General features: G+C 46.0%; 1 protein-coding gene across 5 annotated transcripts in view; it reads right to left on the bottom strand.

Moving 5' to 3' along the window:
• PLEKHG5 (pleckstrin homology and RhoGEF domain containing G5) overlaps window positions 1–18,035 on the bottom strand; it is a 691,870-nt gene that overhangs the window by 238,487 nt on the left and 435,348 nt on the right. For all 5 annotated transcript variants that reach the window (XM_063943408.1, XM_063943407.1, XM_063943410.1 and 2 more), the window contains one exon: window positions 14,644–14,773. In XM_063943408.1, the coding sequence (XP_063799478.1) occupies window positions 14,644–14,773 (130 nt within the window). The remainder of the gene's footprint in view (window positions 1–14,643; window positions 14,774–18,035) is intronic.

Below are 18,035 nucleotides of genomic sequence, written 5' to 3'. Positions count from 1 at the left end.
TAGGGCTAGATGCATCATCGCTTGGAAAGTGATAAAATGGAGAGTGAAAAAGTGGCAGCCAATCAGGTCCTAACTTCCATGTCACAGGCTGTGTTTGAAAAATGGAAGTTAGGAGCTGATTGGCTGGTACTTTTTCACTCTCCATTTTATCACTTTCCAAGCGATGATGCATCTGGCCCATTATATCAAAGGGCAATGCAAATACAGAGCCTCCAACAGGACTCCCTCCACAAGTACAGAACTCTCCGCTCATGTACTGTCTTCACTACTTTGACAAAAATAATTTATGGGGGAAAAAAAAAACCTTTCTCAGTATTTTCTACAAGGCAACATTAATTATTCATATTAATCTGTCTGAAGGCGGAAAAACCTTCTCAAACATATTTAGCGTCATTCCCATGACACCTCCACTGGCTCATTCTTAGAAGATCCTGAAAACAGATAAATTTTTTACCGTACACTATGAATAAAATGGATAATAAAACAATATATATTAAAAAAAAAAAAGATTTATAGTAGACTTACCATAATTAAATCTCTTTCTGCGAGGTACACTGGATTCCACAGGAAATAACATCGGGGTGTAGAGTTGGATCTTGATTCGAGCCACCAACAGGCAAGCTTTGACTGTTCCCAGTATGCATTGCACCACCTCCTCTATAACCTCGCCTCCAGGCACTGGAGCTCAGTTTCGTTAACCAGTCCAATGCAGTAGCAGGTAAAAGAGACGGCAGATGTTAATCACCTAGAACCACATTCTCACAACAGGAGAAGGGACTAGCGGCTAATGCCATACAAACCCAAAGAAGCTAAGTGCGTCAGGGTGGGCGCCGTGTGGAATCCAGTGTACCTCGCAGAAAGAGATTTAACTGTGGTAAGTCTATCATGAACCTACTTTTCTGCAGCGGGGTACACTGGTATTCCACAGGGAATAACATTGGGGATGTCCTAAAGCAGTTCCTCATGGGAGGGGACGCACTGTAGCGGGTACAAGAACCCGGCGTCCAAAGGAAGCATCCTGGGAGGCGGAAGTATCAAAGGCATAGAACCTGATGAGGACTACGTAACCGCCTTGCACAATTGTTCAGCGGACGTGCCACGGCGGGCCGCCCAAGAAGGTCCAAAAGTCCGCATAGGCTTGTGCAATCACCATTCTAATCCATCTGGCCAAGGTCTGCTTATTTGCAGGCCAGCCACGTTTGTGAAAACCAAAAAGTACAAAAAGGGTATCTGACTTCCTGAGGGAGGCAGTCCTCTCTACGTAAATACGGAGAGCCCGTACCACATACAAAGACCGCTCTTTGGAGGACAAACCAGAAGAGATAAAGGCCGGAAACACAATCTCTTGGTTAAGATGAAAAGATGATATCACCTTAGGTAGATAACCAGGGCGAGTTCTAAGAACTGTCCGGTCACGGTGAAAAATCAGAAAGGGTGGACAACAGGACAAAGCGCCTAAGTCCGACACCCTCCTAGCAGAGGCAATAGCCTATAAAAACACAACTTTAAGTGTAAGACATTTAAGATCCACAGAATCAAGAGGTTCGAATGGAGACTCTTGCAGGGCATTTAAGACAACAGACAGATCCGATAGAGCCACAGGAGGGACATAGGGATGCAGAATCCTTAAAACACAATGAGTGAAAGTATGAACGTCAGGAATAGACGTAATTTTCCTCTGAAACCATACCGACAAGGCAGATATATGAACCTTGAGGGAGCCCAGACGAAGGCCTAAGTCCAGGCCCTGTTGCAGAAAAGCCAAAAGTCTGGAAGTTTTGAAAGTATATGCATCATAATTCTTACCAGCACACCAGGTGAAGTAAGAATTCCAGACCCTATGATAAATCCGTGCAGAAGCCGGTTTACGGGCTTTCAACAGTTTGAATAACCGCCTCAGAGATTTCCTTGGCCCTCAGGAGTGAAGCTTCAAGAGCCACGCCGTCAAAGCCAGTCTAGCCAGGTCCGGGTAGGCACAAGGACCCTGAACGAAGAGGTCTGGGCGTTGAGGAAGTAAAATAGGACGCTCTATCAAGAGGCCCTGCAAGTCTGAGAACCAATGCTGTCTGGGCCACGCTGGAGTGACTAGAAGTAGTATTCCTCTTTCTTGCTTGAACTTCCACAGTACCCTGGGCAGGAGTGACACTGAGGGAACACGTATGGGGCAGCCGAAAGTTCCATGGAATTGCCAGTGCATCCACGAACGCTGCTTGAGGATCCCTTGTCCTTGATTCGAAGACTGGTACCTTGTGACTGTGTCGAGACGCCATCAGGACTACATCTGGTAGGCCTCACTTGTCACTAGGAGTTGAAACACTTCCGGTTGAAGACTCCACTCTCCGGCGTGAACGTCCTGACGACTGAGGAAATCCGCTTCCCAGTTGAGGACTCCGGGAATGAACACAGCTGTTATTGATGGCAGATGGCGTTCCGCCCAACTGAGGATTTTTGATACTTCCAGCATTGCCATGCGGCTTTGAGTGCCGCCTTGATGATTTATGTACGCCACCGTGGTGGCGTTGTCTGACTGTACTTGAGCAGGCCTGTTCTGTACTAGAGGCAGGGCCAGTGTGAACGCATTGAACACTGCCCCAATTCCAGAATGTTTATCGGGAGGAGAGATTCCTCCCTGGTCCACCGACCCTGAAGAGAGTGTTGCTCCAACACCACACCCCAACCCTGCAGATTGGCATCCGATGTCAGGAGTACCCAGTTGGAGATCCAGAAGGGACGGCCCCTGTTCAACTATTTGTCCTGTAGCCACCAGCTCAGTGACAGACGAACTTCCGGAGTCAAGGAGATCATTTGAGACCTAATCTGATGAGGCAGGCCATCTCACTTGGAAATGATTAACCTCTGCAGAGAGTGGGAATGAAATTGAGCGTACTCTACCATGTCGAAAGCCGACACCATGAGGCCTAGTACTTGCATCGCTGAGTGTATTGACACTCTTGGGCGAGAGAGGAAATATCTGATCCTGTCCTGAAGTTTCAGGACTTTCTCTGGAGACAAAAACAATCGTTGGTTGTGTGTGTCCAGTTGTGCCCCCAGGTGCCCCATGCTCCGAGTCGGGACCAGCGAGGACTTTTTCCAGTTGATGAGCCACCCGTGGGCTTGTAGGAGTTGGACCGTCAGTTTCAGATGACTGAGGAGAACCTCTTGGGAGTTCGCCAGGATCAGCAAGTCGTCCAGACACGGCAGGATCCTGATTCCCTGATGGCGGAGAAGAGCTGTCATCACGGCCATGACCTTGGTGGAGATCCGAGGGGCCGTAGCCAATCCAAAAGGCAGTGCCTGGAATTGATAATGTAGGTTGCCAATAGCAAACCGCAGATATTGCTGATGCGACATGGCAATAGGTATGTGCAGGTAAGCATCCTGTATGTCCAGGGATACCATATAGGCTTCGGGTTCCATGGCCAGCACTATGGAGTGCAGAGTTTCCATACGGAATTTGGACACTCTCACAAACTTTGTCAAGGATTTGAGGTTGAGTATAGGCCGGAAGGACCCATTTGGCTTCAGAACTAGAAACAGGGTCGAATAGTATCCCCTGCCTCTCTGAGACAGAGGTACCGGCACTACCACTCCTGTATCCAGGAGGGACTGTACAACCAAGTGTAGAGCTTGCACTTTTAATGGATCCGCAGGGATAACCGTTGTGCAAAACCGACGAGGGGGACGTCTCTTGAAAGATATTGCATATCCATGGGAGACAACTTCTTGCACCCAGGCGTCCGAAGTGGTCATTACCAGGCTTGGGCGAACTGCAGAATTCGGCCTCCCACCCTGGGGTCTAACAGTCCCGCAGCAGACTGGTCTCGTTTGGAAGCAGACTGACGGGCGGCCTACGATTGTTTCGATTTAGGCTTAGTGGTTTTAGAAGCACGAGCCTGTCACGGATACGCCTGACCCGTTGCTTTTCCTGGAGGTCGAAAGGAATGAAAGGTGGTACTCTTAGCCTTCTGAACAGAAGGATTAGTATTTGGGAGACACGCAGTCTCGTAGTAGCCAAGTCAGTTACAATCTTGTTCAGATTCTCCCCAAATAGGATGTCTCCCTTAAAAGGGAGCACCTCCAAGGTCTTTTTGGAGTCCAGGTCCACCTTCCAGGACCTCAACCACATAATTCGACGAGCCAGGATGGATGTAGTAGATGCCTTGGCCGCCATTATACCTGCATCAGAGGCCGTCTCCTAAATATAGTGGGAGGCTGTGGTAATATAAGACAGATATTGTCTGGCAGTGTCAGAAAAATCCTGAGGCAGCTCATCCTCAATTGCCTGAACCCATGCTTCCACACCTTCAGCAGCCCAGGAGGCTGCCATAGTGGGTCTATGTACAGCGCCATTGAGGGAGTAAATAGAATTCAGGCATCCCTCCACACGCTTATCCGTCGGTTCCTTCAGTGAGGTGACAGTGGTGACAGGCAGAGTAGATGAAACCACAAGACGGGTGACATGAGAGTCCACCGGCGCTGGAGTTTTCCACTTGTTACTCAACTTCGCAGGGATAGGATAATGAGCTAGCATCTTTTTAGACAGGCAACATTTATTTCCCGGAGACGACCATTATTCCTGACGTATGTCAATTAAGTGGTCAGAATGTGGCAAGACTACCTTAGCAACCTTCTGACGTTTGAACTTATCAGGTTTCTTAGACACAGTAGTAAGCTCAATGTCATCATCTATCTGAAGAATTAACTTAGTAGCCTCCACCAGGTCAGGAACATCAACCTGGGTTGTAGATTCCTCATCAGAAGCAACTGTATCAGTGTCTGACGGATCAGTATATTCCTCATCCACATCAGAAGAATTATCTGAAATATTAGTGGATTGTGAGGAAGAAATGGCCCTTTTAGATGACCCCTTGGCCCCAGAGGGGCGTGGGGTACACTTTTGTCTAACCAAGAATTGATTTAATTGTTGTAACTGGGTAGACAGAGTATCCGCCCAGGGCGGATTAACTACAGGGACAATATGTGGCACAGGAGGTCTCACAAGACGCAAGACGTGTCACAAGTTTACTCAGCATACTTGAGAACGCTGCCTAAGGTGGGTCTTGATTGACCACAGGTACTGCAGGTAGATTGGGCGTATGGCACTCAGCGCCTGAACCAACAGCTAAAACTTCCCCCTCAGGTAAATCCGTGGCGCCAGTACTGCAGCATTTAGAAGCGTCCGCGGATTTCCAGCCCTGTGTAGCAGACATTATAGGGAATGTAGCCGTAGGGCGTAATCGTACGATATAGCCAGGAAAACACAATGGGGTATATGCAATTGCGGTCGAATTGCCGCAAATGTCGAAAAATGGGGCATTTTCGACACAAAAAAAAAATTCGACAATGCAATACAGTACTTTTCGCCAAAAAAACGGCTGTTTCAGATTCGACTTTTTGAAATTCGACAGTTGTCAAATTCAACATGTCTGCAATAGTAAAAATGAGGCTTTTCGACAAAAGTATATTCAATTGAAGAATGTCGATTCGACAACAGTGCTTTTCGACAGTCATTTCGTCAATTTCAGTACGCCTCATTTTGGTGGCGGAATCTAATAATTTTTTGTGTTTTTTTGTTGTTGCTAATAGCATATCTATTTATATTAGAAGGGATTATCTACTTGGTTTGTCTATTAGGAACCACAAGTATTATTTATATATTTTTTAAAAGAATGTATTTTTTTTTTTTTACACCAGCACCGGGCTCCACTAGCTGGAGAGATAATGCCACAGCTGGGGGACACTTTTATACCGGTCCCTGCGGCCGTGGCATTAAATCCCCGACTAGTCACCCCTGGCCGGGGTACCCTGGAGGAGTGGGGACCCCTTAAATCAAGGGGTCCCCCCCCTCCAGCCACCCAAGGGCCAGGGGTGAAGCCCGAGGCTGTCCCCCCCATCCAAGGGCTGCGGATGGGGGGCTGATAGCCTTGTGTCAAATAAAAGAATATTGTCTTTTGTAGCAGAACTACAAGTCCCAGCAAGCCTCCCCGCAAGCTGGTATTTGGAGAACCACAAGTACCAGCATGCGGGGGGGGGGGGGGGGACGGACGGGCCCGCTGATACCCGTAGTTCTACTGCAAAAAAAATACCCAAATAAAAACAGTACACCTATAACCCTATGTTATGAGACAGTAAACACAGGACACAAAACAGAGGATTTAAGCGATATGAGGTGACTGAGACACACAGTAAAAATACCAAATTGTATATTCTGTGTAACTATATATATATATATATATATATATGTACATATATATATGGGACCGTGACGGACCTAGCCCCTCAGGGTACAGAATATAGTGATAGTAGTATGTGATACAGGAGAATGGAATCCCACACAACAGCTACAGGCACACTCAGTCACATTTACAGTGCAGAAGTTATTACATATAAGCAATAAAACTGCACTGGACTAGAAATTTACATATAGCTATAGTTATACTGGATGTATATCACAGAATACTTGTGCCAAATATTCAGCTACCAGTACACTTGTTCTTAACTAACACTGACATGTAGAATACTTAAGTGTCTGTAAAAGCACAGCGATGATGAGACAGGCGGCTTTACAGAGGAGACAGAGCCCTGCAGTCCCGGAGATCAGCCCAGCTAGTAATGAAGATGGCGCCAAAATCTCTGTCAGGGAGTGAGGGAGAGAGAGATGCAGCTCCAGGGTGGGAACACCAGCAGTAGATGGCACCCGGAGCTGGGGGAGGGGCTACAGGTCAGCGCCTTATCCCCTATGCTGGACTTCACCACCGAGTACTATGGAACCTATTGTAAACGGATTTTAGTAAATCCGACCTGTGCTCCCTGCCCTGGTGGATATAGTGGGGTCCCTGTGCAGTACAGTGTCCACGCCGGCGGCACGGTCCGTCTCCTGGGACCGCGATTTTACCAGCGGGTCCCACCTGGGGGACCCTCTTACCTCCTTTCTGATGTGCAGCCATGCGATCTAGGAGAGCATTATCGGTGTGTGCCTGAAGTACGGTGCACCTCCGCTGCAAGTACCCGGGAACCAGGCTGCGGGAGTATGCAGCGCTGCTGGGGGAGGTGATGGAGCCGCAGCATAGAATATCAGACTGACATAAATAGTGCTGCGGCCCTTGAAGTCTTCTATAAAAAGCTTTTTTCAGGGCTGCCATAGCGCAGCCCCACCTGTTAGTGACCTGCACTGCAGGCACCAATTTACAAACTGAGCTCCAGTGCCTGGAGGCGGGGTTATAGAGGAGGCGGTGAAATGCATCCTGGGAACAGTCAAAGCTTTAGTCTGTTGGTGCCTCGGATCAAGATCCAACTCTACACCCCGATGTTATTCCCTGTGGAATACCAGTGTACCCTGCTGCAGAAACCCTGATACTATTATATTATACAGTACATTACTAATAATAGGATTAATCTGCAAATTACTGTTACAAATATTAAAGGGGGCGCTCCACAAAGGGTAGATAATAGTTTGGGGATCATAAGTGTTTGCAGGTCAAATCATTCTCTTATTACAGTCCCTCGTCCTCCCCATACGAACACCTGGAACCGCTCCATGTCTCAGAAACAGCTGTCTGCTGACAACTAATTACTATATAGTTATGCTCGGAGCCTAGAGATCCACCTAAGCCCCGGAGGGAACCGCAACACACCCAGAACAAGCATGGGCACACTTTCTAGAAAGCCAATATTTTTACAGTGAGCCGTGTACAGTACATGCAGTGATTACAGCACACACTACAGTCTTATAGGGATTAGGAGACTTTATCCAAGAGTGGAGATAAGTCCAACGCATAAAAATATATTGTAAAATTCCATGTATATAATGCATGTATTTATATATACTAAGTGGGTGTCTAATAATGATGTGTATTGTATTGATTGTACAGTCTTTGCTTTTACGGACTATGGGGGTCATTCCGAGTTGATCGCTAGCTGAATTTGTTCGCAGCGCAGCGATCAGGATAAAAAACGGAAGTTCTGCGCATGCGGCGCAATGCGCACGCGCGACGTACGGGCACAACGACCAATGTAGTTTTGCACAGGGTCTAGCGATGCATTTCAGTCGCACTGGCTGCCGCAGAGTGATTGACATGAGGTGGGCGTTTCTGGGTGGCAACTGACTGTTTTCAGGGAGTGTGCTGAAAAACGCAGGCGTGCCAGGAAAAACGCAGGCGTGGCTGGGCGAACGCTGGGCGGGTTTGTGACGTCAAATCCGGAACTGAATAGTCTGAAGTGATTGCAAGCGCTGAGTAGATTTTGAGCTACTCTGAAACTACACAAATTTTTTTTGCAGGCGCTCTGCGATACAACTGTTCGCACTTCTGCTAAGCTAAAATACACTCCCAGTGGGCGGCGGCATAGCGTTTGCACGGCTGCTAAAACTAGCCAGTGAGCGATCAACTCGGAATGACCCCCAATGTCGCTAGTACAGTTCTGTGCATATTAAGCTACAAAAATGCTTTAGGGTGTACGTGTAAAGAGAGGAGCACTCAGTGCGCAGTCTCTCTTTGCTGCACAGTCACCGGGCACTAGGACCCAGAGATATATGGAGGTGTGGCCTCCAACCTGCAATACTGTGCATGCGCAGCTGTCCGCTGCATATTTCTTCTACAGCGTCCTCCATGATGAAGGACACTGTGTAATGGACACTAAGATACAATATACAGCCCACAGAGACCCCAATATCCACTGTGCTACTACTGCTTAGTAAAATATATAGTAGAACACGCTGCCACCACAGTACATAATAAGCACCCAGTATGAAGGTACCTGGTGCACAACAATGCCCATCTAACCCTTAAATGCTCCATGCTGCAACTGTCTGTTCCTTGCAACCTGTACCTATTCTATTACCATTAACCCTGCATTGATCTGTACCTGCTTCTACCTGTTTAATAAACCATCACCTGGTTAAGTTGATCTGCACATGTGGAGTAACCTCCATCACACACCGATGCCACCTACATTGTATAGTGGTATAGTGTGCCAATGGTATATATGCCATATATGGGTGAGCAGCTCGGAATGCAGGGGTTTCACAAAATAATTTTTTCCTATAATTAGAAATACTTGTAATATCATCTGTGCAGACAGGAAATCAATCACTGCGGGAAAAAGGTTCATACAATTTTTATTTTACCGAGGATTATACTTCGATCTAGAGATCCCAAACTGTTTGAGCGAGCCGGAAATTATTGATACAAAGAAAACAAAATCTCAAAAATATTGAACGTTTATAATTGCTCAACTATTAAGCATACTTACCTACTCTCCCGGAAGCTGCTGGAGGCTCCCGTTTTTGGGGGAGCCCCCCGCACCCCCGGAAGAGTGGGCAGGTCTTCCGCATCCTGCTCGCATCTTAGTGATGCGAGCAGGATGGAGATAACCTCCCGCATTCGCGTGTCCGTCGGGTGGAGAAGGGGTTAAAATGACGCAAATCGCGTCATTTTAGCCCCGCCCCCTTCCCGCGGACCCGCGAATCGTGGCATTTCCCGATGCGGGGGTGGGGCTTAGTGATGTCACAGTCCGGCCCCGCCCCCCGAAGACACCTGCTGCGTCTCCTCTTCGGGCTTCTCCCAGAGAGGAGACTTACAATGTAGGTAAGTATGCTATTAAGTTGACTTCAAAGTTTCAGTTTGGAGATTACGGGGTGGTGTACTTACTTATACCACTTTCACATCGCACAAATAACCCGGTATCACTGACGCGGGTCAGTGTGCGGTGTGAAAGCGCCAAGTCCAAATTCCCGGGTCGGCCGACCCGGTAATTCAACCCGGGTTATAAGCAGTGTTATTCCCGGGTTGAATTCGAGGTCAGTGGCTGTGTAAACGGATTCCTGGGTCGATGCGACCAGGGACCCATTTACTAGATAGGGAGAGGCGGCGCGGAGATGAGCTCATCTCCCAGCGCCGCCTCCGCCCCCCGCCCCTATGGCAACCGACCCGGCATATTGCCGGGTCGGACAGCCAGCCAAAAGGGGTAGGAGAGTCTCCAATGCCAGATCCCACCTGGGAAGGACCCGTTTCTAATTGCCGGGTGGGATCCGGCATTGGAGATGTAAAAGGGGTATAAAGGGAGCGTTTTCAAAAGTGGAGATGTTGCCCATAGCAACCAATCAGATTGTAGCTATTTTCTTGGTCATCATGGTGCGAAGCCATAATCATCTAATTCACCACAAATCGCATCATCAAGACCCTGGAAAGAATTTGGGCAGCATCTGGAAGGCTTGTCTACTTTCCTCGGAGTCTGGTAGACCTCCCCAAAATTCGTGAGTCTTGTACTTTCTGACAGAGCAGGCAGTAAGCCTATGCCAATCTATTTCTTTTTACCTCCGTGGTTTATCATAAGGAGTTTCATTTTTTAACATGTTCTAGTATTAGATCTGAAATTGATTTTATGAACATTTTTCCTCTTGACTTAAAAGCCCTGTATCAGGTTTTTTTTAGATACTGCAGGAGGATTTTAACATTGACATTATGAAAAATGATGCAAAAAAGTCCATGTAATAGATACATCTACCTATTAACAAGCTGTTTTCTAATATGCCTTATAGGCCCTACACACTGGCCGATTTTTTGAAAGATATGAACGATGTCGTTCATAAATGAACGAGAACTCGTTCATATCTTTCAGTGTGGAGACTCCAGCGATGAACGATGCGCGGCCCCGCGCTCGTTTATCGCTGGTCTCCCGTCGGCTGTGCATGCAGGCCAATATGGACGATCTCGTCCATATTTGCCTGCACTTCAATGCAGCCGCGTGACGGGGGGAGTGAAGAAACTTCACTCCCCCCGTCACTGCCCCCCCGCCGCCGGGTCGCTCGTCTGCCGTATCCGCCGTTGGGCAGCTCGGCGGCGGGTCGGCCAGTGAGTAGGGCCCTTTAGAAACAGCTTTAATTTGCTTTAATTAACAACCATAATCAGAGATAACAACATCCAAATGCATTTTTAGCATTAACTAATGGGATGTAGTTAGCTTAACTAATAACTAAAGCTACTAAAACAGACAAGTGGAAGTGTTTCCCATAGCAACCAATCAGATCCTGTTTATCATTTTCTAGGGTGCAATTGAGAAATGCTAGCAAAAATCTGATTGGTTGCTATGGGCAAAAAGCTTTAGTAAACCTACCCCTCAGTGGCCCTCATTCCGAGTTGATCGCTTGCTAGATACTTTTTGCAGCCGTGCAAACGCATAGTCGCCGCCCACGGTGAAGTGTATTTTCGCTTTGCAAGTGTGCGATTGCATGTGCAGCCGAGCGGGACGAAATTTTTTTTGGAGTTTCTGAGTAGTTCTGAACTTACTCAGCCCTTGCGATCACTTCAGCCTGTCCGGTCCCGGAATTGACGTCAGACGCCCGCCCTTCAAACCCCTGTACACGCCTGCGTTTTCCCTACCACTCCCAGAAAACGGTCAGTTGACACCCATAAGCGCCCTATTTCTGTCAATCTCCTTGCGATCACCTGTGCGAATGGATTTGTCGCTAGAGGAATTGCCCAGCAACGATGCTGTTTGTACCCGTATGACGCGCGTGCGCATTGCGGTCATACGCATGCACAGTAGTAACCTGTTCGCTGCGCTGCGAAAATCGGCAGCGTGCGATCAACTCGGAATGGCCCCCAGTGTTTTATCATTGCAGTCGTCTGTCATCTGATGGGTCTATCTCCACCTCATCCTAAAAATCCATCACACATGGACGAATCTGCTAAAAAGCAAATGCAATAGGGACTAAGGGGAACATGTTGTAAGCAGTGATAAAAGTGGAGAAGTGAGCCACTGTAGAAGTTGCACTTGGCAACCAGTCAGCTGTTCTATATACTTTTATAGTATGCAAATTGTAAATGTTACGTCAATGCTGATTGGTTACCACAGGTAACTTCTCCACTGGCTCACTTCTCCACTCTAAGGGGTCTGTTCGTGAAGCAGTGAAAAGTGTGGAGAACTGAGCCAGTGGAGAAGTTGCCCATGGAAACCAATCAGCATTTAGGTAACATTTCTAATTTGCATACTATACAATTGTACGGAGCACCTGACTGGTTGCCATGGGCAACTTCTCCACGTCCTTAAACCCCAATGAAGTGTTGTAATATATTACAGAAAGCAAATGTCTTCTGTAGTGTGTCAAGCATTTTTAATGATTTATTGCAGTCCTGACCAACCTGTGGCTCTCCAGATGTTATGGTACTACAAGTTCCAGCATGCCCTGGCATAGTTTGGCTATCGGAGAAAGCTAAAACTGTGGCAGTGATGCTGGGATGTATAGTTCCATAGCAGCTGGAGAGCCACAGGTTGGTCAGGCCTGGCTTATTGTGACAGGATCGCTTTACGCAGAACACAAGCCTACCAAGACTACAATGACATTATTGGAAATGTGTAGAGAGAAAAAATGTTTCAGCATTTGGGTTTTTTTCTCACACATTAGTTTATTTTAATACAAACCAGTCGCACAATTACGTTTTTACTTTCAACACAAGTTTATTTCAAGGTAAAGGCTCAGTAGGTGGAAGGGAGTGATTGCAATTTACCGCCCAACCCAAAATACGCTGCTCCAGTCTAAACACCCTTTCAAACAGCACAAGGCTTCCATTAATTTAATATGGACGATAATTGCGATGGTGGGGTTAATGAACAATCAGTGGCCTACGCTATGTAACATGTACACGCTTGGAGAGGATTCATAAACAGCAAAAGGATCTGACAGGGAACTGGATTCTAATGGAAGGTGTGGTGTGGAGACAACTCTCCTTTCATTGCAATGCTTTCATTAAAATACATGCTTTGTTTAAGAGAAAAGAGATATTCCAAAAAGCTATTAGATTCACTATCAGACTAATCTATCTTCCACAGATTACAGCATAGCTTAAAAAAAAGACAAAAAAAACAAATACCTCAACTGACAGGGATGGAACATGCAGCAGCATTTGCAAATTAAAAGCCCCTTTCCATTATTTATAAAGGGTGCCTGTATAATATTTAATATATTCTGAAAACATCCCTAACAAAAGTATTTTCATTAAAACTGAAACATTATACTGTACATGGTGGATTCATGCATGTTACCCCCTTGCACAATGCCATATTTCCCCCTGCAAATTTTGGAACTATTTTTTTGTGTAATCCTCCTCAGACTGTAAATAAGGGCTGCAGACAGCTCTAAATAGGGAAACTTTCATTATGGCCACATTGTATATATGCTGGCTGTATGTATGTATATATGTATATATACATATTTCTTATTATTAGTATTATTATTATTAGTATTATTATTATTATAATCCTTTATTTATATGGCACCACAAGAGTTCTGCAGCGCATTACATAGTACATAAACAGAATGAATTTAAAAAAAAAAAGACAAAAAGTGACTTACAGTGCAAAACATTGCAGAACATGGACAAGGTGTATAAACATTACTGCAGCAATAATACCCAAATGGACAGCGGGGCGGCCAATCAAAAATGTTTGGTGCTGTTGTTGGCTGTAGGAAGTAGATGATGGTATAAGTGACGGAAGGGAAAGAGGGCCCTGCTCGTTAGGCCTTACACTATAAAGGGTAGTGCAAGACAGACAGGGGTGACACAGATGGGAGAGACAGCGAGCAAGGAGTATGGAGCAGTGGGATATGAGAGCTGGATGGCTTTGATAAAAAAGAGGGTCTTGAGAGCCCATTTAAAATTTTGTAAAGAGCCTGATAGAGAAAGGAAGAGAGTTCCAGTGGTAGGGATCTGAGTGTCATCATCATAGAGATGATTTTGGAGGCCAACGGAGCTGATGGTCTCATCTAAGGAGGGTGTATAAAGGTAGAATAGAATGGGTCCAAAAACAGAACCTTGGAGGATACCAACTAAGTAGGGAAATGGGAGATAAGTGGAATCATGAGAGGAGACAGATAAATAATGTGAGCTCAGGGGGGACAGAAACCTCCCGTGGAGCAGAAGGGCAAGTAGGAGGACAGCCAGGAGAGGGCAGTATCACACAGACTGAACAAGTATCCTCCACTGTCGTTCAAGGATTTGTAAACACTTTTGCATTTCGAATACAAAGGTTGAGGTGTGGATCTGCGACGGTGAGTGTGACCGACTCAGGGATCCACTCTACTATGACCAGCACAGGGATCCACTCTACTGTGACCAAAACAGGGATCCACTCCACTGTGATCAGCACAGGGATCCACTCCACTATGACCAGCACAGGAATACACTCTACTGTGACCATCACAGGAATACACTCTACTGTGGCCAGCGCACGGATCCACTCTACTTTGACCATCACATGGATCCACTCTACTGTGACCAGTAAAGGGATCAACTCCACTGTGACTAGTTAAGGGATCCACTTTACAGTAACCAGCTCAGGAATACACTCTACTGTGACCAGCACAGGCATACACTCCACTGCGACCAGCATAGTGATCAGTACAGGAATCCATTCTACTGTGACCAGTACAAGGAACATTACATAACATGGAGTAATAATAGGAAGAAGTTGTGAGTGGGTGCACTATCACAGAGAGAGGCTTCACAGTGGTAACTTATGATACAGCACCACCTAATGTTCTTTCAGTATAGCTTCCAAACAACTCTCAGCCTGTAGCTGTTGCTACACTTCAACAATAAAAGACTCTTGATCAGTGCAAATTAATAAAACCACCGAACTGCTCACCTTGAGGGGGCAGGTCAAAGCGTATATGTCGGTCAAAGTGCATGATGCTGTGGAACTTGATGTCACATGACTCACACAAATTCAGAGGATTTTTCTGGTTCATTTGCTGGCAATCTGCGTGATGACATACCTGCAGAAAAAGCACAAAAAAATGTGAGTAAGGAGAGAGTTATACTGTAGTGAGCATGAGCATACCACATTATTTTGGCAGAAGCCATATACTTTCAGATAACATTTCCCTCTGTGGAGAACAAGTATGGATCACTGTTTTATTCAGTTAGTCATACACAGAGGCATCATGTTCCAAGTGTGACCAATTGTGAGGAGCCCTGCTAAACACTTTAAAGGGGTTGTCCAATAGTGGACATTACAATTCAGTATGACCTGTCCAGTATTTGATGGCCCTGGCCCTTTGCTATAACCTTCTCTATATCCTCCCATCCTATGCTGACTGCTCGGCAGATGCGGTTTCAGAAGTTTAGTGCACATTATGGGGAAGAAAGGTGCCATCTTCTACTCCACAGATTGTGTGTGCAGCCTGGAGGGATCCAGAAAACGTGGCAGTGGCAGAGCCCCAAATTTCCCTTCCCTTTTTATGCAGTTCTATTTAACACATTATTTTCTAAATAATATTATGTGAGTTTATATTTATACAGATAGATATGTCCCATCAGAGTGAGGAATTTCATGTGTGGAAGGGGTTCATATATTCAGTAAACTCACAGTACTGATTGAACTATCTGATTTTTTTTTTTTTTTTTTGCAAAAACATAAAAGGTCAAACGTGACACTTGATAAGGCTCAATGTGAAACCCTTTTTAATTCTCAAAGGTCACAGAGTGGAGGAGATCAATATAGGAATTTGAGATCAGTCACAAAATAAAAGGCCAATTCAGGATATGAAAACATCACTCAGGTCTTCGTTTTAATCTGTTACTGCAAATCTTAGATGTGTGGCACATTTACGTCTCGTTGAGGAAGGCTTTGATACAGACGGTTTTATTTTAAAGGCACTCTAATATGATAAATCAATTGCTACACTGGCTAGTACAGAGAAAACAGGGTTTTATACTATTATTTATTAAAATTTACTTATATAGCACAGCAAATTCCGTTGCGCTTTACAATTGCTGCGTACAAGCTATGCCCACACTTTGGTGGCACTAGCAGCTCTGTCTTTCCGTTACCTGCAGTTGGCGCACAGGTTGCAGCTTTTTCGTCAGTTGTACCTTTTGAATAGTTGGATATTCATGAGAATGCAGTCGAGCAACTTGCTAAGAACTGGTAGCATTGGGACTCATTCAGAGTTGTACGTGGCTGTCTCTCCTCCAACGACACAAGCCACCCACTATTATCCAGATTTAGTGGCAGATGTATTAAGCCTGGAGAAGTAATAAAGTGGAAGTTGATAACGCAGCAGCCAGTCAGCTTCTGTTATTTTTCAAACCCAGTCTGTAACTTGACAGTTGGGACCTGATTGGCTGGTGCATTATACATCTGCCACTTAATCTATTTTCAAATAACATATATATAACCAATTTTCAGTTCTTTCATTTAAGTTCTAAGAGTCTGATTCTGAGTCACATGGAAGTGCGAATGCATCAGCATCGTGCAATTTGTTTGTAAACTGCATGTGCACCGTGGCATACATGCTCAACCTAAAACAGCTACGAGCAATGACTGAGTCACATCTCAGTCCTGTCTCAGCGACGAGTGAATGGGCGTTACCTGGGCAGTAACCAGGTGTTTGAACGTAACAGAAGTGTCTCGGGTGCATGTAGTAAGACCCAAAAACCTAGTCTGAGTTGTGAATATGCAGAGTTCACATCCAGAACTGAGAACGGGTGTAGTATGAGTGGCCGGCGGCCGGGATCCCGGGGGCCAGCACACCAGCAGGGTGTTCCCGACCGCCGGCATACCGACAGCTAGGCGAGTGCTAATTAGCCCCTTGCAGGCTCGCTGCGCTCACCACGCTGAGGGCACGGTGGCGCGTCTCTCTCCAGGGTGGCCGTGGACCCTCAAGAGGGAGAATATGTGTCGGCATGCCGGTGGTCAGGATCCCTGCACCGGTATGCTGGTCGCCGGGATCCCGGTTGGCGGCATACTGTAGACCACCCCTGAGAACACATTACATGCGGATCAGAATAAGGCCCCAAAGTTTTTAAGGGATTAAGACTCAGGGGAGGGGGATGTATCAAACCTTGGAGAAATATAAAGTACCAACCAATCAGCACCTGTTATTTTTCATGCGCAGCCTGAAATGGCAGTTAGAAGCTGATTAGCTGGTACTTTATCTCTCACCAAGCTGTGATACATCTTCCCCAGGATATTTTGTCATTTAAAAAGTTGCCTGTAGGTTCTTAAAATACATTGTACAGGGCTAGACATTCTGCTGCTAAGAAAAGAATGGTCTTGAAACCACTTTTCTTACTTTGTGTAAATTAAAAGGGACACAAGTTGTGGTGAGTCAGCTGCTGTCCTATACTTATACCCTGCTATTACTGTCCACATGCACTCGGTGTTCTGGCAGCAATGAAACGCCACATGTCATTGTGCAAAGTAGAAATTACTCTCCACATAATTCCGTATACTGGGCCTAACTCAGCTTGGATCGCTATTGACACAGAAACTGCAATTTTCTCAATCCTGCTTCTGCTAAAAATCGCATGTGAAGAACCGCCCAGAAAGGTAAAAGGCGCCCACCGATGCAAACGCACAAATCGAGTACCACCAACAATTGCGGCTGACCCAGATTAATGAGAATTGCACCATGTTTTTAGTTGCAATTCATTGCAACTGACGTCAGATACATGCCCAAAAACGGCCATGATCTGCCCGCGTTTTTCAAGCCACTCCCAATAAACGCCATGTTAACACCAGTAGCGGTTCCAGAGGAGGGGCTGCAGTGCAGTCCAAAATTCAAATAGTGGAGCCACACCAACTGCCACCCCACACGCTGCCAAACACTGCTGGCAGTTGGTGTGGCTCCCCTATTTGAATTTTGGACTGTGCTGCAGCACCACCTCTGGAGCGGCCACTGGTTAACACCTACGAACGGTCACTTCCTGTTAATTCAATTGCGATCACAATTTAGCCTTCGCGCACGCGCACTGCATTCGCAGCGCATGCGCAGTCTGTCGATAATCACCCTATTTGCGATTTTGCTATTGAAGCAGAATAAGGCCCACAGTTCAAATATAAATGGGATTGTCTTTAGTCAATGCAACACAAGCGCTCATTTACTTGCAGTGCATTTTGATGCCAAACTTCAACTGAAACACAGCAACCAATAAGCAATCAGTATTTATCAGATTACTGCAAGCTAGACAATGAAAGCTACTGTTTTATTGGATGACATGGTTTCATGCCAATTGTGCACCTAAATGCAATGC

This window comes from Pseudophryne corroboree, chromosome 10, assembly GCF_028390025.1.
Source record: "Pseudophryne corroboree isolate aPseCor3 chromosome 10, aPseCor3.hap2, whole genome shotgun sequence".
In the NCBI taxonomy this organism is placed as follows: domain Eukaryota; kingdom Metazoa; phylum Chordata; class Amphibia; order Anura; family Myobatrachidae; genus Pseudophryne; species Pseudophryne corroboree.
The sequence above is the reverse complement of the archived record's forward strand: the minus strand, read 5'-3'. Positions and strand labels throughout refer to the sequence as shown.